We start from the raw sequence: 24467 nt of genomic DNA on the forward strand, positions 1-24467 counted from the left end.
GAGATGTGATGTTTCAATGGCTTGTGGGTTTAACACTGTAATAATGAAGAAGATTTTTCTGTTTGTTATCATCAGAGTTTTCTGTGCTCAGTCATAAATGGCCTGAGTGGCTGAATGTAGTATCACTGCTTGCGTATCTGCTTAAAGCCTGGAATTTTTCTGTGAGACAGTGTCATCACGTTTCTATATAGTCACCTTCCCTTTCCACACACTTACACCAACATTTTTGCATCCCATTGGTGAAGAAATCAGGTGTCTTCTCTCTGCACCTGCACACCCTTTAGGTGTTCTTTCAGTTTTGGAAAAAGGAAAAAGTTGGAGGCTGCAAGATGCAGACTATTAGGCGGGTGTGGTAAGATGTGAGCCGCTGCAATGCATCCTGTGTTTGTCAACTGGAGTTGATGAGCATTGTTATGCAGAAAAATTGCATTTTTTTTCCAGGACAAACCCAGGCGATACATGCTTGAAATTACAGCCGAAAACCGTTTGGTGTAGCGACATTCAATAAGTAAAGGCCCTGTCACACCTTTACGATTTATCCAGCGTATGCTGACAGTCCCGTTTCTACTGAGTGATTGAGGTCGGTACTACACGGTGTAGTGCGGACTAAGTCAGGTTTGGTTTGCATTTCTACCGCTGGCAGGACCCTTTTATTTTGACAGGTGGAACACTTAAATATTGATGAGTACGTCATTCAGGGCGTGTACGCTGTCGTGCAGCATCTCCACTCCACATGGAGGCACTCTCACTCACTCACTCATCTTCAAACGTTTACTCCAATTAAGGGTCGCAGGGGTCTGGAGCCTATCCCAGCAGTCATAGAACGTGAGGCGGGGTACACCCTGGACAGGACGCCAGTCTGTCGCAAAGCCACATATAGACAAACAAACACATTCACACCCGGACAAAAAGTTTTCAATCCACCTAACTTGCACATCTTTGGATGTGGGAAGAAGTCGGAGCACCCGGAGAGAACCCATGCAAACACGGGGAGGACATGCAAACTCCACACGGAAAGGCCACAGGTGGAAATTGAACCCATGACCTTCTCACTGTGAGGCAACAGCGCGAACCACTAATCCACCATGCTGCCCCACATGGAGGCAAGACAGAGTAATTTAACATTATTTTTGTCTTGGTGGATCATGGGATTTATTTTCATCGTGTGCAGACTGCTGATGAGTTGACTGATGGCTGCAGTAAATGCAGACGTGCATGAATGAAGCGCAGTGACTCTTCAAACATTTAAGCGCTGGTCGCGGTCTGATCAGTCCCCCGTCTGACTGATCAGACAGGGGAACGATCAAACCGTGACACTGACATCCTCAGGCTGAGAAATGCACGTGGAGCAGAAAACCATAGATAGACTTGTTTTAAAACAGTATGTGTCTTCAGCTGCAACAAGGAACTAAAGTATTTTCAGTCGCCGTTTTCCAAAATCAGGACGCTTTATGTGGATAAGTTTTCGTCAGGCTGTGATGATGAATCTGACTGAAACAAACAGGTAAGATAAAGACTTTATATTTACTCTGTGTGTGAATGGTTTAATATTTGTAACTGTCTGTTTGCATGGGGACTGCAGCTTTCAGCCAATCAATGGACAGCATTAATAAAAATATTTTGACTTACAAGAAATGTGTGTCAACAGTCGCATAACTTCCCTTCAACTTATGTCCTGCATGTGCAGGATGTATGATACATATGCTGGCATGCACGGAACCGCCCCTGCCTACCTCAGTGAACTCCTCACCCCACACACCACCTCAAGATCTCTCCGCTCCACCACCTCCTCACATTGCCTTCACCAACACAGGACCAGACTCTCCACCATGGGAGAAAGGGTCTTCCAGGCAGTGGCCCCTCGGCTCTGGAACTCTCTCCCAGAGACCCTGAGGGCCCCACAAAGTGTGGAGGCCTTTAAAAAAGGCCTAAAGACATTGTTATTTCAAAAGGCCTTTTAGATATCTTATCGTTTGAAATGGTTTCTACAAAATCTGTTTTTAAAATCTGTTTTAATTCTGTTTTTAAGCCCTTGCTGTAGCACTTTGAGATTTCTTTGAAATGTAAGGTGCAATACAAATAAAATGTATTATTATTATTATTATTATTATTATACGTTAAAAGTTTAAGCATGCCCAAGATTTTTCAAGGTGCTCAGTTTATTACGACGTAGCACACTTCAATGTGCTTCAGCGCACTTGAACTTGCTCTTAACTTATAAAAAACTTACCCGTAACTTATTAGACGTCCGCCCGCGTATGCCTGGCATTTTTAATACAGTTGGCATACGCTAGCTAAATCATCAAAGTGTGAAAGCGGTGTAAGTAATGAGTTTCATTTCGATAACTTGGTTGTTATTGAAATAATCGCACGTTCAGCCGACTCTCATTTTTTTTATGTTTGTTTGTGAACAGTCTGGAGCCCACAATTTTTCATCTATCATTATGTTTTTTTTATGAAGATTCATATCCTAATAGGCAAGAACTGATTTAATTTTCAAGGTCATAGGTCAAAGGCTAAAGTCAGGAAAAATCTTGGAAAGTTTGAAAAATCCCTATCTTTAACATTGAACAAATTTTCAAAAATTCATAACTCTGTCAGAAAGATCAAATTCCTTTCATATTTGAGAGTGGTATGTAGGATGGTATCCTTTATCAGCTGACAAAGTTTGATCCAGATCTGATCTGGATTACAGATTTTGTGGCCATTTAAATGTAATATTAAAATCACCATTTGATGTATATTTTACATTATATCTTAATCAAACATGCTCCAATCACTCTCATATTTGACAGTGAGGTGCAGACTGTCACTCACTATCACCTGGCAAAGGTTGATCGAAATCTCATCCAGATTGTGGGTTTTGTGGACATTTGAATTTAATATTGAAAAACCCATGTGATGTACATTTTGCATTGTGATAATCAGGTGCAAATTGGTTTGATCTGCATCTGATCTGTATTGCAGATTTAGCAGATATTTGATTCATTTTAACAATGAAAAGCCCTTTTGATCTATATTTTGTATTATATTATAGCTTATGAAAAGCCAATTCTAACAGGACTTTCACCTTGAGAATTTTTTCTAAAATAAAAATTTGTAGAAGTGGAAACTTGCGTTGACAGAGGTTCTTTGAACATGCTGCTCTAGTTTTATAGGCATTTCACAGTTATATTTTTATACTGTTGTGAAATTGCTTGTTGAATACAGAATTATGAAACCATTGCACATGACAGTCTGGGTATGAAGTCAGCCTTAATAACCAGTGTGATCTAAAATGAATCTGTTTCGTGTGATAACTCCTAAAACAAAGCACAATAAAATGTCGCTTTCAGAAACAATGAAGTATCATGTGAATCAGTCTTTTGTGTTTCTGATTGGTTTTGATAGAGCTGATGACAATTCACTGCAAAACCAACAATTGGATGTTGTTCTGTGTCTGTAAGAGCGAGCAGTAACCTGTGCTAAACATAGGAAGAAACTTTCACAAAGTCTCAGAAAAAAACTGTGAAAGAAAAAAGTGCAGTAAATCCAATCAGAGCTCTGCAGGAGCTTCTCACAAAGCATGATGGGAAAGGACAGTGGCGGTAATAAGTATTCATAATCTGATGGAAATGTTTCCATGAAGGAAAACTTAACCTTTTCTCAAGTACTTCCTAAAAATTTCTCTCAGGACCATGGCAGAGCTTTGTAGTGCTGTTGTTGCTCATAACGTCAGTGTGTTTGTGTCGTGACGGACTGGAAATGTGCACTGCTTGATGGCAAAAGGGCAATGTGAAATCTGAGCGAGTGTGACAGAAACGTCTTGTTCCCTGATGAAAAGAAGCCAGATAGTGTTTATCCTGAATCAGAGGTCACCGGCAAACGGTGTGCCGGTCAGTGGAGGGCGTTTACAGTAGCGGGCAGGAAACACCGTTTGTGTTGTGAGTGCTTCCGTTGTGTTGTGCAACTTTGCAAAGCGTTTCTGTTTTTGCATGCATTGTGAATGCAGCGGACACGTCAAATTAAAATGTTATATATGTGCTGTACGGTAGGTTATGTTTGTATTCTCTACATTTGCAAAATGTTTCAATTTGCAAGATCTATCTTTTTTATGCAACAACCTGTTGTTGAAATTAAACAGGTGGTTTTTTTGTTTTTGTTTTTTGTGTGTTTTTTTGTTGTTGTTTTTTTTTTTTTTTTTTTTGCATTTCTAAATCTATTTTGTATGGTGGCGTTTTAGAGCCACATTGTGTTTTTTTTTTTTGTTATTTTTTTTTAGATTTCAAGAATAAAGTTGGAATTCTATGAGAAAAAAAATAATATCTTGAAAATAAAGTCATAACATTACAACAATAAAGGCATAATATTATGAGAATAAAGTCGGAATTTTACAAGAAAAACTCATAATATTAGGAGAATAAAGTCATAATATTCCAAGAATAAACTTGTAATATTTTGAGAAAAAAACCTAAGAATATTACAAGAATAAAGTCATAATATTAAATCAAATCAAATCAATTTTATTTATATAGCGCCAAATCACAACAAACAGTTGCCCCAAGGCGCTTTATATTGTAAGTCAAGGCCATACAATAATTACGGAAAAACCCCAACGGTCAAAACGACCCGCTGTGAGCAAGCACTTGGCGACAGTGGGAAGGAAAAACTCCCTTTTAACAGGAAGAAACCTCCAGCAGAACCAGGCTCAGGGAGGGGCAGTCTTCTGCTGGGACTGGTTGGGGCTGAGGGAGTGAACCAGGAAAAAGACAAGCTGTGGAAGAGAGCAGAGATCAATCACTAATGATTAAATGCAGAGTGGTGCATACAGAGCAAAAAGAGAAAGAAACACTCAGTGCATCATGGGAACCCCCCAGCGGTCTATAGCAGCATAACTAAGGGATGGTTCAGGGTCACCTGATCCAGCCCTAACTATAAGCTTTAGCAAAAAGGAAAGTTTTAAGCCTAATCTTAAAAGTAGAGAGGGTGTCTGTCTCCCTGATCCGAATTGGGAGCTGGTTCCACAGGAGAGGAGCCTGAAAGCTGAAGGCTCTGCCTCCCATTCTACTCTTACAAACCCTAGGAACTACAAGTAAGCCTGCAGTCTGAGAGCGAAGCGCTCTATTGGGGTGATATGGTACTATGAGGTCCCTAAGATAAGATGGGACCTGATTATTCAAAACCTTATAAGTAAGAAGAATAATTTTAAATTCTATTCTAGAATTAACAGGAAGCCAATGAAGAGAAGCCAATATGGGTGAAATATGCTCTCTCTTTCTAGTCCCTGTCAGTACTCTAGCTGCAGCATTTTGAATTAACTGAAGGCTTTTCAGGGAACTTTTAGGACAACCTGATAATAATGAATTTCAATAGTCCAGCCTAGAGGAAATAAATGCATGAATTAGTTTTTCAGCATCACTCTGAGACAAGACCTTTCTAATTTTAGAGATATTGCGTAAATGCAAAAAAGCAGTCCTACATATTTGTTTAATGTGTGCATTGAATGACATATCCTGATCAAAAATGACTCCAAGATTTCTCACAGTATTACTAGGGGTCAGGGTAATGCCATCCAGAGTAAGGATCTGGTTAGACACCATGTTTCTAAGATTTGTGGGGCCAAGTACAATAACTTCAGTTTTATCTGAGTTTAAAAGCAGGAAATTAGAGGTCATCCATGTCTTTATGTCTGTAAGACAATCCTGCAGTTTAGCTAATTGGCGTGTGTCCTCTGGCTTCATGGATAGATAAAGCTGGGTATCATCTGCGTAACAATGAAAATTTAAGCAATGCTTTCTTACAATACTGCCTAAGGGAAGCATGTATAAAGTGAATAAAATTGGTCCTAGCACAGAACCTTGTGGAACTCCATAATTAACCTTAGTCTGTGAAGAAGATTCCCCATTTACATGAACAAATTGTAATCTATTAGATAAATATGATTCAAACCACCGCAGCGCAGTGCCTTACAACTACCCTTTCAAGAATTTTTAAGAGCGAGGTTTATGAGAGAAAAACTCATCTCAAAATGAGATCTGTGGAGGGCTTTGTTACGTAAGCTGTACTTCAGTATAGGTTTTACAAATAAGGTAATACTTCATCTTTTATGAGAAAAAAACTCATAATATCTTGAAAATAAAGTCATAATATTACAAGAATAAAGGTGTAATATTACAAGAATAAACTTGTAATATTACGAGAATAAAGTCATAATATTACGAGAATAAAGTCGTAATTTTAGGGGCGCCTTGGGGCAACTGTTTGTTGTGATTTGGCGCCATATAAATAAAATTGATTTGATTTGATTTGATTTTACAAGAAAAAACTCATAATATTAGGAGAATAAAGTCATAATATTCCAAGAATAAACTTGTAATATTATGAGAAAAAAAACCTCAGAATACTACAAGAATAAAGTCATAATATTACGAGAATAAAGTCGAAGTTTTATGAGAAAATAACTTGTAATATTACGACAATAAAGTCATAATATTACGAGAATAACGGCATAATTTTACAAGAAAAAACTCATAATATAAGGAGAATAAAGTCATAAGTTTATGAGAAAAAACTCATAAGGAGAATAAAGTCATAATATTACGAGAATAAACTTGTAATATTATGAGAAAAAATGTGTAATATTACGAGAATAAAGTCATAATATTATGAGAATAAACTTGTAATATTATGAGGATAAACTTGTAAGTTTATGAGAGCGCTTTGTGGAGTGCTTTGTTACGTAAGCTGTACTTCAGTATAGGTTTTACAAATAAGGTAATACTTCATCTTTTGGTCCATCTGCAGCACATTATCATTAGTATCAGAACTTTGAAAAGAATATGCAAGAACATGTGTCTATTCCAGAGGACGAACCACACAGACTTCGCCTGTAGTTCTGGAGATTAGTAGCTCCCGAAATCACCTCTTTTGTGGAGGAGGAGATGGCTGAAAATGGCAATCTGCAGGGTTATCATGTCTCATATAAATACAACTTTATTCTTGTAAGTTTTTTCTCATAAAAGTATGACTCTATTCTCATAATATTACAATCTTTTTTCTCATAAAATTATGACTTTATTCTCATAATATTACAATCTTTTTTCTCATAAAATTATGACTTTATTCTCATAATATTACAAGCTTTTTCCCTCATAAAATTCTGACTTTATTCTCGAAGTCTAAAAAAAAATCAATGTGGCCTTAAAACTCCGTCGTAATTTTGAATTTGGTAGCAGTGACTTCATTTATAAATGGTGTGGCCCCTATCAGCCGCCATATTTTTGTGCATACTGGAGGTGAGATTAGCTGTACCTACATGAAAAATTACAAAGTGTAACTTCAATGCTGAGAAATTCTAGCAATATATAAAAGTAAAGGAATAAAACTGGCACCACATTAATGTCTGATGAAAGCGTACAAGTGATACAGCAAATAAAGAGCAGCGCCCTTGCGTGTATCACAAGTGTTTTTCCTTCGCTCTGTGCTCTGCTCAGTTTCACCTGTCTTACTCTGACAAAGAGCTGCTGGAGCGTGAAGATCGAGGAGAGTCTCAGCAGGAGATTTTGAGGAGGATAGCCAAGGACCTGCCCATCTACACCCGCACTAACTCTGGAGGTACACATCTGACCAGCAGCCAGAATAACAGCACACGCTTTCACCTTGTCACACTCTCAGTGATGGCAGGTGACTGAATGGTTTTGTCTCCTCAGCAATCCGTTTCTGTGACCGCTGCCAGCTGCTGAAGCCCGATCGATGCCACCATTGTTCAGTCTGTGATAAGTATGGACCTCTGCTCCTGCAGACATACACAGAGATCAGTGCTTTCCCCATAATTAGAAAGGCCCGGCAGCCTGCCAGGCCAGAATTGTTATTATTGTTTGTAATAACACCACATCGTAATTAATGTGGATGTCAATCATGTCAGTGCATCTGCAAAACTTTGATTGTGGTTTTCCCTAAAAAACACTATCTTCTGTGAAGTAATTTAAAAAGTGATTAGACAGCATGTTAGTCATTTTTCTTTTTACCCGAGGCCAACATATGGCCATTCGGTATTGCGAAGACCTGGCGCCCGTCCGTCCGTCTGTCTGTCTGTATGTCTGTGTACAGCATACGTCCAGTCTTATTACTGCCACAGTCTTCAAATTCACAGGGAACATTCTCGGGACACAGACCTTGGACAAGTTCAAAGATGACTAACCTTGACATATTTTAAGAGGTATCTTACGAGGTGAAAAATCACATTCTGTACCTAATTTTATGGCATGATCTGACAGATGTTAGCGTGGTGGCATCACATGCTTCTAGCTAGGTGGAAACTTCATTTTATTTGTGTGTAAATATAACCTCTTTGTCATATATTATGTAAAAGCTAGCAAGAAATAAACGCTTCTAGAACTGAAAATGCTGTTTTTGAAACATAATAACACCTCAAAGCAATCCGTGGATGTTAGCGTGCATGATTGATTGACAGAGGGGCTTTATTGAACATGTACAAATTGTAAGACGATAGGATCTTAATAATGAATTAAACATCTGAAAATTAGAAACAACACAATGCTCATACGGCCGAGGGTATTTTAGCATTGCGTTATATTTAAATCTTACAGCAGCGTGATATTAAGCAGTGGTGGGCACAGTTCTGATAATCCGATAACCAATAATTATCGAAGATAATGTTTTCATTATCAGAATATCTTTTCAGATAACTTTAAAAACCATTATCGGATTAATTATCTTCCGATAATTTTTTGTCCGATAATTTTTAGACCGTTAACGTGGTAAACAAAGCTGAACAGCTACAAACATTTAGAAAATTTAAGATCAGTTGATCACTTACCTGTTAAATGTTTTGTAGCAGATATGTAGTTCTACTCTCCACAAACAAGGAAGAGCTGCTTCTAGAAGAAACTGCTCTATCCTCTGCAGTCAAAGGAGAACTGGTCACAAAAAAAAAAATCTTTTTTATTTAACCCTATACTGATATGTGGGCAATATCACCGAAGTCATCCAGAGGCATACATTTTAAACTTATGGTTCAAATTTTAACCAAACTACTTTCGGACAAGTTATTTAAATTAAAGTCACGTCTGAAGTTTTATAAAGTGAAAATATCAGATATATGTTTTAGTTTTAAAGTAATGCGCTAATTTTTAAGGTTTTAGTATGGGAATGCTGTGCCAAGTGCATTATGGGTAGGATAGGGTAATCTCAGTACATTCACGACATGAGAAATGTTTCTGTGTAGGCTCTCAGTTGTCCAGGTGGTTTCCATAGTAGAGCACCTTGAATCTTCGACTGGACTGGGTTGCTTGACGCGAGGACGTTTCGTTTCAAATTGCAGAAGCTTCCTCAGCTAAAATTCTTGCTCTGGTGGTCTGACTTCTGTCTTGACTCTTGTATAGAAGAATAAACAGAAGCCACAAAAGCTGGAGTTTTAAACCTAACCAGACCCCTCCTACCGAGAGGCAGACTGCTACAGGCTAGTGACTAAACAATAGCTCTAATTAGCAACTATTGTGCTCTAGTTAGCACCCTCCTAATGACAGGGCAGCTGTCCCTCCTAATGATGGGACGGACGCCTCTCCTGATGTCTCCCTTGACCACTCTCCTGATGACGTGAATGACACATTACCATGAACAAAAGACTGAAACTGCTTTGACCTGAGTACCCCATTGTAAACAGGGGACAAAGCGTGTCTCAGACCCCCTACCCGGTTAAGGCTGGGTTTCAACTGTTTCACATAGAATGCCCCCTTGACCCCTCTCTCTTCTCTCTGGCTAAGATTTTAACTCCCTTGTCCTCATACGTGTGATTAGTGTCTTTAAGGTGGAGATGAACTGCAGACTGAGGTCCACTGGCGCCCTCTCTGCAGTGCTGGTATAGCCTTTTGTGTAAAGGTTGCTTAGTCTCACCTATGTAGTGTTCATTACAGTTTTCCTGACATCTGATAGAATACACTACATTGCTCTGTTTGTAACTAGGGATCCTGTCCTTAGAGTGAACTAGTTTCTGTCTCAAGGTGTTAACCAGTTTAAAGTAAACTGGGATTTTGTGCTGTCTGAAGATCCTCTGTAGTTTTTCCCCTACTCCTGCTAAATAAGGGAGAGACACTCCTCTTCTTCTTGTCTCCGTCTCCTGTCTATCTGGTCTCTTTGTTCTCTGAGACTTCTGCACTTTGTCCAGGGACCATCGTGGGTATCCACATACTGTAAGGGAATCCTCACATCTGAACTTGATATTGGAGTCCACTGAGTTGATGTATTCTGTAAAGTTCTCAACCTCCTGTTGCTTGATTTTAACCCATGTGTCATCGACATATCTGAGCCAGTGACTGGGAGAGATGCCCATGAAAGACGTTAAGGCTGTCTTCTCCACTCGCTCCATGTACAAATTGGCTACAATGGGGGATACCGGAGACCCCATTGCACAACCATGGATCTGCCTGTAGTAACTCCCCCTAAACAGGAAATACGTGGCATTAAGACAGATCTCCAAGAGTTGGCAGATGTGGTCTGGTGTGAGTTTGGGCCTTTCAAGTAGAGACATATCCTCCAACAGTCTTTGCCTCACAGCTGAGATGGCCTCAGCGGTGGGGATGGAGGTGAACAACGATGTCACATCAAATGACACCATAGTTTCATCTGTCTCCAGCTGAAGGTCCTTGATCTTGTTCACAAAATCTTGTGTGTTCTCCACATGGTGGTCTGAGTTACCCACTAGAGGAGCCAAAATCCACTTGAGGTGCTTGGCCAAATTGTACGTGATGGAATCTGTGCTACATACAATAGGCCTGAGTGGCACGTCCTGTTTGTGGATTTTGGGCAGTCCATAGATGCATGGAGTGGCGTCCCCAGGGTACAGTCTGTAGTATTCCTGCCTGTCGATGAGTCCCTCTTTCTCCAGGTTTTGGAGGTAGCTAATGATTTTCTTCTTATAGCCGCTCATGGGGTCTCTCTACTTAGGTTTAAAACTCCAGCTTTTGTGGCTTCTGTTTATTCTTCTCTACAAGAGTCAAGACAGAAGTCAGACTACCAGAGCAAGAATTTTAGCTGAGGAAGCTTCTGCGATTTGAAGTGAAACGTCCTCGCATCAAGCAACCCAGTCCAGTCGAAGATTCAAGCTTCTCTACGACATGAGAAATGCATTTCAGACACTCTGTTCAGGCTCCACGGACAACAGCATTAAACTCTAGCGCCTAAAACTCTTGTGAATATATTCTCTGGGTTTATAGACGTTGTTATTGTGTTTGCGTTTGTTAAATTCCATGCATCTTAAATGTAGCAGACATGGATTATCTGGAATTTTGTTTTGGCAAGTTTTTACAGTCTCTACTGCCATCTACTGGCCAGTAGTGTTCATGCCAGTATTCGCCCTGAAGCTAGGCTGATATTTTCAATCACTGTACTCGGTTCCAGCTCAAACTGTACCACAGAACTGCACGGTGTAAAAGTTCAGAGCACCCGATTTATGTTCTCACACACATTGTACGTTCAAAAACGTCAGACTCATGTTTCCAGAAGAAAAACGTAAACAGAAGTTTTTTTTTCAAACTTAATTTACAAAAACTCTCGATGGGAGACATCAAAATTAAAACAAACAAAACATTACAAGACAGGTCTGCGGTGTTTGCACAGGCACAGTGCGAGAGGTTGGATGCTTGTAGCGCAGCGGGATACCCTCACGACGGCCGACCAGAATATCAAACAGGTTTGATTTTCATCTGACCATACAATCGTCGATCAGAAGGTGGTCGTGTGATGTTAAACGCAGCTCGTTACTCCATACATACTAAATGATGCAGGACACGGGATTAACCTGAAACTCTGTGCGATCCAAAAAAATTCTCGCACAAATGAAAAATCAGCTGAAAAAGAGCCAAAACTCGCACTGGCACCAGTAGATCATGGCGGTGTTCTATTTATTTTGACACCGGTTATATCAGACAGTTATCTAATTACAACTTGGTTATTTTTTTTTTTTTTTTTGAAAATGCCTTTTTTTTTACAAATAAAAATGGCATATTTTACAAAAGCACATTTATCTGTAAACACCAACACACGACACACCTCACATTAATGTGTTGGTTTACATAGAATGAATGAGTCAACCAATCAGTGTTAGCGGAGGCACATTTTACCCAGAATGCCATCTGTCTGTGTTTGTTACAAAACTTCACAATTAATGCATTATTCAGCATTAAAAGATATATGTTAAAACTGGTGGTGTTAAAATTCAAAATCAGCTTGTTAGTAGTTGCAAGTGTACCGGAGACAATACTGGAATTTATCGGTTATAGGTAATTTCCCATACATTTTTGGGTGGTTTATCATTTTAGCTTTATCAAAGATAACTTTTCAGTTATCTGATTATCTGTTATCGAAGTTAATTTTTTGGTTATCTGTGCCCACCACTGATATTAAGAACTCCCGTTAAATAGCATGCTGTCCAGCATCAATTAAAGCTAGCAGTCAGAGCTTTTAATAGAAGGCGTCAGACTTCAAAGTCTGACATTTGTTCGGCACATTTTGTCTCCTATTGACATAATAACAGTCGGACAATATTCTCCACCTCCTCCTTCCTGTAATCTGTTGCACTGCAGGTGTTTTTTGTGACATACTCTCTCAGAAAACCTCCTCAATAACTCCTGTTTCTCAGGTAACATCTATGTTGTTGATGGCAAATTGTCATTTTAAAAAAGGGCTAAAACTTTGATGAGCCATGTGATAGTTTTGTCAAACAACAGCTTGTTGAGTTGACCGTTGTGCAGCACCCAAATCAGGGCTGCTAATTTCCAGCCCGCCTGCCACATCTGGCCCGTTCTCTGTTTGTTTTGAAATGGCACACAGGTCAGTCTGGGCTCAACCTTTCAAGAAAATAGTGGGTGCACATGCACCATGAGATCTGCCAGTGATGAAACCAGATATATAGTTTTCAATTATGCAATTGTCACTGGATAGGTCTGTCATCCTGAAATTGCATGATCCTAGTCTTTGGGTATTTTTTTTTATAAGCTCATATCATAGATAATGAGCACGTCACTTAATTTCACTTTTTGCATTTTTGAGCCTCGCATTTTTCCACACAATGCACATTGCAATTTGAGTGTTTTTTTTTTAGTACTACCGGGCCTGGAAAAACAATAATAATAATCTAGGGGAAACACTGTGTCGTATTCATCTTGGTTGTGCTGATTTGTGACCGTGCTGTGTTACAGATGCATCCTGAAGATGGATCATCACTGCCCGTGGTATGTTGTACACCACCTTCTTTAATGTGGTAAAACGAAACCTTTTAAATATGACTAACACCATTAAAAGATACATTACCAGACAGCCCCTCGGCTTTGCAGTACCCTCGGCATGAATTCTCTAAAATACAGGGAGTTAATAGATAAATCAGTGAGTCCATTGCCACCATTTTATGAACTCATCAAAAAACAAAGAACAATAAAAAAAAACTTGCTATAATCCTGTAACTCACCACATTAAAAGACCATGTAAGAAGGAAAAATCATTTCACATCAAGAGTGTTGATGTCACATCACGCAACATGACATACTCAGATATTTAACAGAAGTTTGTCATTTTTCTGTCTTTTACAACATATTTATTTTAATTACCTGTGCTTCAAATTCATTGTTTTTTATTAATTACGTTGACATACTGTGTGATTGTTTAAGTGACATCCTTTGTGTGGTTGCTTAGTATATTTCAGGAGTGGTTTCTTAACCTGTTAGCTTTAGTGCACGCTAGCATTTTCAATTTCAATTTATTTTCATTTATATAGCACCAAATCACAACAGAGTTGCCTTAAGGCGCTTCACACAAGTAAGGTCTAACTTTACTAACCCCCAGAGTAGCAGTGGTAAGGAAAAACTCCCTCTGAGGAAGAAACCTCAAGCAGACCAGACTCAAAGGGGTGACCCTCTGCTTGGGCCATGATGCAGACATAAATTACAGAACAATTCACAGAACGAATATACAGGAAATGCTGTTGGTGCACAGGACAGGAGGGTCTCCAGCACAAATACAACTCCCATCTCTGGATGGAGCTGCACCTTAAACAGAGAGAAAAAAACAGAATCAGGCATCAGAAAGACAAAAAAATACAGTATAATTTGCGGCCAGCATTAAACAACAAGAAAAACAGGAAATACTAAGGTGCTCACTGGCCGCTTGCCCTGAGCTTCACTAAAAGACCCAGAATTTAGGAAAAGTTGAGGCCGCGGCCCACTCCGTTTACTAATAAAATTAATTAAACAGGGGCATGATAAGAGAAAGCTCTGTGACCCACAGACTTTTTATTCACCCTGAGAACGCAAAGCCGGGCCGGTACGTAAGGTTTAATTAGGTCAGCTAGGTAGGGAGGTGCCAGTCCGTGATCAATTTTATAGACTAGTAGCAGAACCTTAAAATCTGATCTCACTGGGACAGAAAGCCAGTGAAGGCCTTTCTTTTGTTTAATTTAGAGTTCATTCTTGAACAACTTTTTTTTGACATAGCTGTGTTTGTCAGTCATGTCCGTAAGTTAGAGCAGGTAATTTCCATGGAGTTTTATGCAGTCCAGATGAATCCATGATCGAGGTGACTAGTGCATCAGTTAGCACAAGCTTAGCTTCGCTGGCAGATGATTGGTTTTGCACTGTAGTCAGGCGGAAGATCACAAACAAAGCCTGACATCTGGTTGTGTTGCCCACTGGCTTGCAGACCCCGTTCCCAACTACAAACTTTTGTTTGTTTTGTTTGTTTTTGTCCTTGCAAGTCCTGCTGGCTTACTAGCGTCTTCCATCCCTATCCCCGGGTCTAAACACTGTACATTAGTGACAAGGGATTTCTTTACCCGCAAAGTTTGACTGGAGTCAACAGCCGATGTATAGACTGTGTCGGGTCCCCACCAGGTGACTCATAAAGCATTTACAAGATGAAGTTATAAAAATTTAGTGACAATTAACTCTTTGGATATTAACATAAGTATTCAAAGTGCACAAGAAGACTGTTTAACTACAGACTCTTTCTGTCTTTAACAATTTAATGGACCCATGTTTGTCAGTAGAGTGTAGTAGATATCAATACGCTCTACCAAACCGTAGAGCTGAACATGAAAAGCAGTTTGTAAGGAGCTATTAGGTCTTCAGTGCAGGGTTTTGATAGCAGTTACATTTAATTACAGAAGCAAATAGTATAATTGCAGAAATGTTAGAATTGTTTCTGGTTTCAGGCTAACATCTGTGTTTAAAGATTTCATAACTTACAGGTTGGTACACAAAACAAACTGCATCCAAAACCCAACTCGTAGACCTTATATCACATCACACCACTGATAGCCCAGGCCAGTAAAAACAAATAAACTATGAGATAAGAAGTCAAGGGATGGATACATGAACATTTCCACATCAATGAATGTGTCTTCAACTTGATTTATAACTGTTATTAAGAAATACAGACAATATGATACTGTATGGTTAATCTGTCTGGAGGAGGCAGTCTTCAAAAACCGAGTCATTTTGCAAGAACGAAAATGGTGAGGGAAGCCACCAAGACACCAATGACAACTCTAAAGGAGTTATAGCCTTCTGTGGCTGTGATTGGAGACAGTGCTCATGATACTAATTTTGTCTTTTACATCACCAGTTATACACCTCCTCCACGGTGGAGCCTAACAGAATGATTTTCATACAACAGAACAGAGCAAATTTGAGCTTGGGTTTTCCATGTGCCTTCTGGCAAACTGTAACTGAAATTTCACATCTTCTTCAGAAAATGCTTCTTTGTTCCTGTAGGTCTGGACCTAGTATAAAAAAGCTACTTCAAAGATCTGATTAAAAATGTACCTATACAGTTGTATGTAAAAGTTTGGGCACCCCTGATGATTTCCAGTTAGCAATTTCAGTTAAATATATCATATAGCAGACAAACACAGTGATATTTGAGAAGTGAAATGAAGTTTATAGGGTTTACAGAAAGTGTGCAATAATTCTTTAAACAAAATTAGGCAGGTGCATAAATTTGGGCACCCCACAGAAAAAAATATATCAGTATTTAGTCAATATCCCTAAACTGTTGGGAGTGTTGTTCAGTGTTGGGAGCTGTGTGAACGGTGGAGTCACGTTATTTCCGGCGAAGTGGCCAATCCGAAGTGTGTCACAGAATTTCACTGAGTTTCTGCTTAAAACAGTAACAGTAAGTAAGAAATCAGTAAGAAAGTAAGTAAAGTAAAGATCGGATTAGGTGCGAAGCTAACAGCGACCTATCCAGGCCGGCGGCGTACCATCCAGGCCCGTGGCGTCGGCGGTGGAGGCTGTCCATCTAGGCCCACGGCGTCAGCGGAGGAGGCGATCCATCCAGGCCCGCGGCGTCGGCGGAAGAGGCGATCCATCCAGGCCCGCGGCGTCGGCGGAGGCGAACCATCCGGGCCCGTGGCGTCGGCGCAGGAGGCGATCCATTAGGGGCTGGCGGCGGCTGCATCCGAGGCTGGCGGCGGCTGCATCCGAGGCTGGCAGCGGCTGCAACCGAGGCTGATGGCGGCTATATCCAAGTAACAACGGGGCGGGTCGGTGTGTGGAGACCGGACTTTTGGTGAGGGAGACTACGAGAGAGAACTGTTTTATAATTAATAGTGGCCAGTACTGAACCTTACTTAACATGGCACCACCTAGGAAGACAGATAAACTGGAGGAAGATATAGAGGAAATAAAGACCTCATTAAACCGTATTTCAAAAGACATGACTAATTTAGACAAGTTGACGAAGGAGATCAAGGAGCTCAAGAATCTTGTTGGAGAGAAGGACAGGATTATCAGGAAACTTGAGCAACAAGTGGAAGAACTTGAACAATATTCTAGAAAAGACGATGTCATAATATCTGGTTTGGAAACAAAACGGTCGTACGCAAGGGTGGTGGATTCTGGTGGAGCCAATGGGGAGGATGCACCACCTGAAGAACTTCAAACATTAGAACAGCAAGTTACAAATTTTTTACATCAAAAAGGTGTCATACATCAAGATACTATATCAGACTGTCATACTATTCCATCCAAAGACAGTAAAAATAACCTACCTAATATTATACGATTTACAAGCAGAAAATACAAAAATGAATTATTAAGACACGCAAAGAATCTGAAAGGAACAAATGTATATATAAATGAGCATCTAACGAAAAAAAATGCAGATATTGCCAGGGAAGCAAGACTACTAAAAAAACAAACACATTGTTGCTACATGGGTCTGGAACTGTAGGCTTTGGATTAGAGTGAAAGAAGGAACACATGGTATACAAATCAGAGACATGGAGGACCTTACAAAGTACAGACCTGAGTAAACAAATAAATATGACGTCAGTTGGTAGTATGACCAACAAAAAATCAGATTAAACATGGAAACAGAGGATAAAATATATGACGTAGACACCAATATTGATGAAAGTATATTTGACTTGACTACAATTGGTTGTGAGTATTATATGGAAAAACAGTTAAATAGTGAAAAAATTACTGAAGATACCCTGTCACTCATACATATAAACATCCAAAGCTTGTACTGTAAAATGTCAAAAATAAAAGATTATTTAAACCAGTTTAAAAATAGATTCAGCATTGTTGCAATCACAGAATCTTGGCTTAAAGATGACCTCATGGCTGATGTTCAAATGGAGGGATATGAGTTATATTTTGTAAATAGAAGAGATAAAAAAGGCGGAGGTATTGCTTTGTACATAAAAACAGATCTGACATGTAAAATTATAGAAGAAATGACAATTATAGAAGATGTCATAGAAATTGTAACAGTGGAAATTGTACATGAAACATCTAAAAATATTCTAATCAGTTGTGTATACAGAGCACCAGACTCTTGTGTTGTGAAATTTACAGATAAAATAATAGAATTATTCCATCAAATCAAAAACAAAACGCTCTTTATGTGTGGCGACTTTAATGTTAATGTGGAAAGCTCCAGTTGCCAAAGAGCAAGTGATTTTGTGAATTCAATGAATAGCTTGGGTTTATTCCCCTTGATAACAAAACCAAACAGAATTACATCGCAAAGTGCAACTGTAATTGACAATATATTCACAAATAGAACAGATGAAATTATTAAGAATGGGATCTTGATGACAGATCTTAGTGATCATTTACCAGTTTTTTCAATATTTAAAGATAAAAATAGGTACAAAAAAAACTGTTATGAACTTTAAAAGAGATAAGTCATTAAAAGTCTTAGAGGCATTAAATTATTGACCTTAAAAATCAAAATTGGGAAGAAGTTTATGTCGGCGACGTTAATGTAGCATATAATTCATTTATGAAAATACTGATGAAATCATATAATAAAAATTGTAAATTACTAAAAATTAGTAAGAAAAGAATAAATAAACCATGGCTGACTAAGGGAATAAAAAACGCTTGTGTAAAGAAAAACTATTTATATAGGTGTTTTTTAAAAATGCAAACAAAGGAAACAGAACACAGATACAAAAAATATAAAAATAAACTATTGACAATAGTTAGGAAACAAAAAAAAAAGATTATTATAGTGAACAATTAAATAAGAGTAAAGATAATATGAGGGCAACATGGGGAATTATAAAAAGTGTGATGGAAAGTGATGGAGTGAAATCAACTTTTCCAAATTACCTTGTCAAGGAAAATAAAGAGATATATGACATAAAAGAAGTTGTAAATGAGTTTAATGATTATTTCTCAAAGGTGGGATCAAATCTGGTGGGAAATAAACCAATAGTAGAAGATAAATACAATTGTAAATATGGTCAATAGTATTTTCCTTGACAATGTGGAAAAAGATGAAATAAGGAATATTGTAAAAAAAAAAAAACTGTGTAAGCAAAAGATCAACTGACTATGAAGATTTAGACATGATGACTGTAAAAAGTATAATAGAAACTGTTATTGAACCATTCACTTACATTTGTAATCTGTCTCTGTCAACAGGAATTTTCCCAGACGAAATGAAAATTACCAAGGTAGTCCCATTATATAAAAATGGAGACAAACATAATGTTTCAAATTACAGGCCAGTGTCATTGCTTCCACAGTTTTCTAAAATTATGGAAAACGTTTTTGTGACAAGGTTGGATAAATTCATTGAGAAACATCATATTTTAAATAATGCTCTGTATGGATTCAGAACAAAACATTCGACAGCTATGGCAATTATGGAATTAACAGAGAAAATATCAACAGCAGTAGATAATAAGGATTATTTTGTAAGTGTTTTTATTGACCTGAAAAAAGCTTTTGATGTTATTGACCATTCAAGATTGCTTCACAAGCTACAACAATATGGAATAAGAGGGATTACACATCAGTGGGTAAAAAGCTACTTAGAAAATAGAAAACAGTTTGTTCAGATAAATAATACTAAATCAGAATTGTGTAACATAATTTGTGGAGTACCACAAGGGTCGGTACTTGGACCCAAACTGTTTATTTTGTATATCAATGATTTTGTGAATGTATCTAATGTACTTGGTAGCATTTTATTTGCTGATGATACAACATTATTTTACTCTGGATCAGATATACAGAAAGTAGCACAAGTGATAAATACAGAGTTGAAAAAAGTTAAATATTGGTTTGATATAAACAGATTGTCACTAAATCTTAATAAAACAAATTTCATATTGTTTAATGACAGAGTAAAAAAAAATGATGTGTCATTAAAAATAGATGGAATGGGCATTCAAAGGGTAAAAGAAACGAAATTTTTAGGAGTTATGATTGATGAAGATTTCACAAGGAAGTCACACATAAATTACATAAAAGGAAAACTAGCGAAAGCCATTGCTGTTTTGCTTAAAGTAAAATATTCATTAAATAGTTATGGATTATTAACATTTTATAATTCATTGATTTTTTTTTCCTTACCACTGTTGCTCTGGGGGTTGGTAAGGTTAGACCTTACCTGTGTGAAGTGCCTTGAGGCAACTCTGTTGTGATTTGGTGCTATATAAATGAAATAAATTGAAATTGATTGTCCCATATTTAACTTATTGTGTAGAAATCTGGGGATCAACATATACAACTTATACAGAACCTTTATTTATTTTGCAGAAAAGAGCTTTAAAAGTGATTAGCAACAGTTGTTTTAGAGATCCATCTAGTCCATTGTTCATTAAGTAAGGGGTACTTAAATTTCATGATTTAGTTGATTTGCGAATAACAATACCTTACCATTAAACATTCAAAATATGTTTGATAAAAGAGTAAGTAGTTATAATTTGAAAGGAATAGAAGTCTTAAAAAAAAAACAAGATTTAGAACCAAGATAAAGGAACGGAGTATTGCAGTGAATGGTGTAAAATTATGGAACAACCTCAATAAAGAAATCAAAGAATCAAGGTTGCTTAAATTATTTTAAAAACATATTAAACTAGATATATTTAGTAAGTATGAAACTATGAAATAAGTCAGTGGGTTGTGACAAAGCCAAAAATGTAATCTGTTAATAATGTGTGCCTGTGGTCTTCCATTTCCTCACTGTGTTCCTCACAGTGGAAACTGACAGCTGAAATCTCTGAGATAGCTTTTTGTATCCTTCCTCTAAACCATGATGTTGAACAATCTTTGTTTTCAGGTCATTTGAGAGTTGTTTAGAGGCTTCCATGTTGCCACTCATTAGAAGAGATGCAAAGAGGGGAAACAATTGAAAATGGCCAACTTAAATACCTTTTCTCATGATTGGATTAACCTGTGTAAGGAGGTCAAGGGTCAATGAGCTTACCAAACCAATTTTGTGTCCCAATAATTAATGCTAAATGTATTCAAATCAATAAAATGACAAGGGTGCTCACATTTATGCATCTAATTTTGTTTAAATAATTATTGCACACTTTCTGTAAATAATAGAAACTTCATTTCACTTCTCAAATATCACTGTATTTGTCTGATATATGATATATTTAACTGAAATTTCTGATCCAGACAGCCAATGATTTATAAAGGAAAATCATGAAAATTATCAGGGGTGCCCAAACTTTTGCATACAACTGTATATACATGAAGTCATATTATCACATTTTTTTGATCACATGATCTCTGATCTTGGGTGACTTTGAAAGGTCAAACTCAAGGATAACTGCTTAACTGATGCTGTTTTGAGCTAGTATGTGTCCAACCTGGTGGAAAGTTTGTGTTTCAATCGAGATAAAGTGAATTACGTCGTTTGGACAGAATTTAACAAATGCGGAGGCAAAACAGAACCAGATATTATGACATGAATGAATCACAAAGATTGAATCTGCATGAACCCGTGTGAGACGAGGCTCTGTTGCATAGTTTGAGTTCCCCTTCTTGTAACTCTTTTAACACTTTGCCTTCGATGTGTAACAATAAGTGACCTGGTTCATTTTATTTCTCTTGCAGGGTGAACAACTGTGTGGGATTTTCAAACTATAAGTTTTTCATGCTGTTCTTGGCATATTCTCTGCTCTACTGCCTTTTCATAACAGCCACAGATCTTCAGTACTTCATTAAGTTTTGGTTGGTGGGTGCATTTCTTCCATTTTATGATAATGTTTTGTTGTCAAACTTGCTTTGAGCAGAATATCTGTCATGGAATCTAAATACACCTTTGATAACATCTGTTGTGATCATCATGCATGTGAATTTAATATTTTTTATTGTATTTTATTTTATTTTATTTTTTTGCAAGGCTGGAGGTAGAGCACATTTCCGACTGCGAGAATACCTGGTATGGACCATCAGTTAGTTAGACGCACTGAAGTAGAAACAATTAGTAAGGGCCCTCGCCAGTAGTTAAAGGGGTCATATTTTACACTATACCAAAACGTTAATGTAGGTTACAGATGTCTTAAAATCAAATATCCTTTAAAAAAATAGCAGTATAATGAGACTAACTGTTTCAGTTACTGCTTTAAATGAGAAGGACCGACCCCCATTGCACCCTGTTGAGCCCCAAAAACGTGAATCTGCTGCAAATCGTGAATTATCCGCAAACCGTTAATGAAAATTTAAGCAAACAGTGAATATCCACGAACCATTAATAATTTTGCTGCAAAATGTGAATAAAATATCCCTCATAATGTGAACGCAGGACTTGCAAAATGTGAATATCAATCATGCGGATCAATTACCTCAGGAAATCTTGACAGCAAACTCTATAGCGGCAAAAAATATATATATATTTTGGGGGGGGGAGAGGGGGTGTCACTACCAAAAGATCTCTGTCAATTCAATCTTAATTTTCATGAGCTATATGTGCATTTACAGTTTGGCCTATGTTCTATTAGCTGCACATATCACTGATCATTATCTGTACATTCATATTACCTGTACACTGCTGTTTACAGTTATTATTATATGTATATTTTTAAACATTATTGCAAAAAAAGGTATCCATTCGCAAAACATATAATAATTTTCTCTCAATCATACTATATATATGCGGCCGTATTTATATTTCACAACATACTGGTGGGCTAAAATTAACTACGTGATATATCATTCCAAGCAACACCTGCACAAAATATAATCACATTTTATACAAAATATAATTGTTTCTTATGTTCAAATGTGCATTATATTTGTTTAATGTGAATTTTATCTTATTTAAAAATTAATCAGAAATGATTTGAAGCAAAAATAACAGTTCATAAAATGAATATTTATCAATAGTTAAATCGAACACTGTATAAATCCAGATTGGGCTTTGAAGGAATTGGCCGTAAATACATTTCAGCAGAAATGCATAATTGTGTATTAATTATAAATTCTTGGGTAATAGGCTAAAGTGTGTGCATCTTTGCCTTACAGTCCAACAGAAAAAAATTCTCATCTGATTGTTGCATGAACATGATCAGCAAATGTCAATTATTGCAGGACAGCTAATATACATGTTCTAGAAAACATTGGACTCATAAATAACTTGGTGAGTGACATGCTCAATATAATGAATAAATATAATGCCTGGAGCCATTGATATGATTTTGTAATTAAATAATATAACTGTCCATTTGGTTTTTAACTGAACATTATTATTAGGTACAGCCAAAAGGCCTATGGATTGGTACATGTACAGCTAATACATGTTTTAGAGAAAAAAAAAAAAAAAATCACACTCACAAGATTACCTGTACACCTATATAATTGTTATTACTTATGTTATTATCACTATCATTTACTAAAGTATTGTGCAGTATATATAACTTCTGATTTATTTATTTATTTATTTTTTAGGTTTAGTCATTTATAAGTGTGTGTGTGTGTGTGTGTGTGTGGGGGGGGGGGGGGGGGGTTTCTATGTCTGACACACAGAAGTATAAAATCAAGCCCAAACTTCCAGTGTTGAAAAACTGAAACCAGTGCAGAAGTACCAAATCTTGCAGTTGCTTGAATGGCCAGTTGAGGATGACTCCAAAAGTGAGTCACTCTGCATAGAAGCCCATGTTAAAGTGTCCAGCTTTACAGCAGAGAAAAGCCATTTTGCCCTCTATTGATAGTTGATTAAAAAAAATGTCAAGAAGGAGGAATCCTTAAAAAAATTATATAACTCATCAGTTAAACTATTTTAAGACCTGAAGTTATGATTAATTGGAGGTGTGGTCACACTGAGTGACAGCTAGTGTGTGGATTTCAGGACCTCATACGCTGACAGGTAGAATTCACAGGGATCTGTGCGCACAGTTGTCTGTGTGCATTCCACCTGCAGAACGCATCATAATTATTCACCATTTTCCTCAAATTCCATAGCTGTAACAACAATTAAATGTCTGAAATAGGAGATTGTTTTCTCTTTTTTTGCCAGTATTTCTGCATGTGCAGTCATAGAATTGTAGCATTTTAAGGATTTTTTTTTACATCACCATGAACCAAATTTATCCATAAAAACTACATCCAGTTTTGCCAAATATGACCCTTTGAAAATAGCAATCACATCTGCTTTTCTAGACGCCTGAGTTTCACTTATTTGCTCAGCGTCTGTTGTGTTTGTGCCGCTGATGTGGATTTGTCTGTTGTTCCTCAGAACGGCCTGCCGGACACTCAGGCGAAATTCCACATCCTGTTTCTCTTCTTTGCGGCCTTGATGTTCTCAGTGAGCCTCGCTTCGCTTTTCGCCTACCACTGCTGGCTCGTCTGCAAGAACAGATCCACTCTCGGTAGGTGGCGCGTTTCCCGCCTGTGCCGTGTGTAGATGCGGCTGGCAGGGAGACGAGAGGGCCATCATCTTTGTGTGCTTTGACTACCTGCTCGGCGTTTGCACAGTTTTCTCTGCTCTAATGATGAAGGATGTTTCATGTTTCCTGCCGTCAGTTAACATCTGCATCAGCACGGCGCTTTGATGTGCCTCTGGAGGCCGTTATCAGACTGGGCCATTTTTCATTATGTGTGAACAGTGGCACACTTTGTCTGCGATTAAGGAGAGTGGATTATCCAGGGGAGTGTGTTTCACTGTAATACACAGACACACGGCTCAGAGACGTAAGAAGCTTAGTAACAGACACTGCACCG

General features: G+C 37.8%; 1 protein-coding gene across 3 annotated transcripts in view; it reads left to right on the top strand.

Annotated features, from left to right (window-relative positions):
• The window catches only part of zdhhc2 (zinc finger DHHC-type palmitoyltransferase 2), a 148434-nt gene that overhangs the window by 70491 nt on the left and 53476 nt on the right, over positions 1-24467 (top strand). For 2 of the 3 annotated variants that reach the window (XM_034181191.1, XM_034181192.1), the window contains exons 4-9: positions 7473-7593; positions 7689-7758; positions 13197-13229; positions 21363-21483; positions 21652-21690; positions 23983-24115. In XM_034181191.1, coding sequence (XP_034037082.1) covers positions 7473-7593; positions 7689-7758; positions 13197-13229; positions 21363-21483; positions 21652-21690; positions 23983-24115 — 517 coding nt within the window. The remainder of the gene's footprint in view (positions 1-7472; positions 7594-7688; positions 7759-13196; positions 13230-21362; positions 21484-21651; positions 21691-23982; positions 24116-24467) is intronic. The other variant, XM_034181193.1, reaches the window with a different exon arrangement.

This window comes from Thalassophryne amazonica, chromosome 11 (genome assembly GCF_902500255.1).
Source record: "Thalassophryne amazonica chromosome 11, fThaAma1.1, whole genome shotgun sequence".
Taxonomy (NCBI): domain Eukaryota; kingdom Metazoa; phylum Chordata; class Actinopteri; order Batrachoidiformes; family Batrachoididae; genus Thalassophryne; species Thalassophryne amazonica.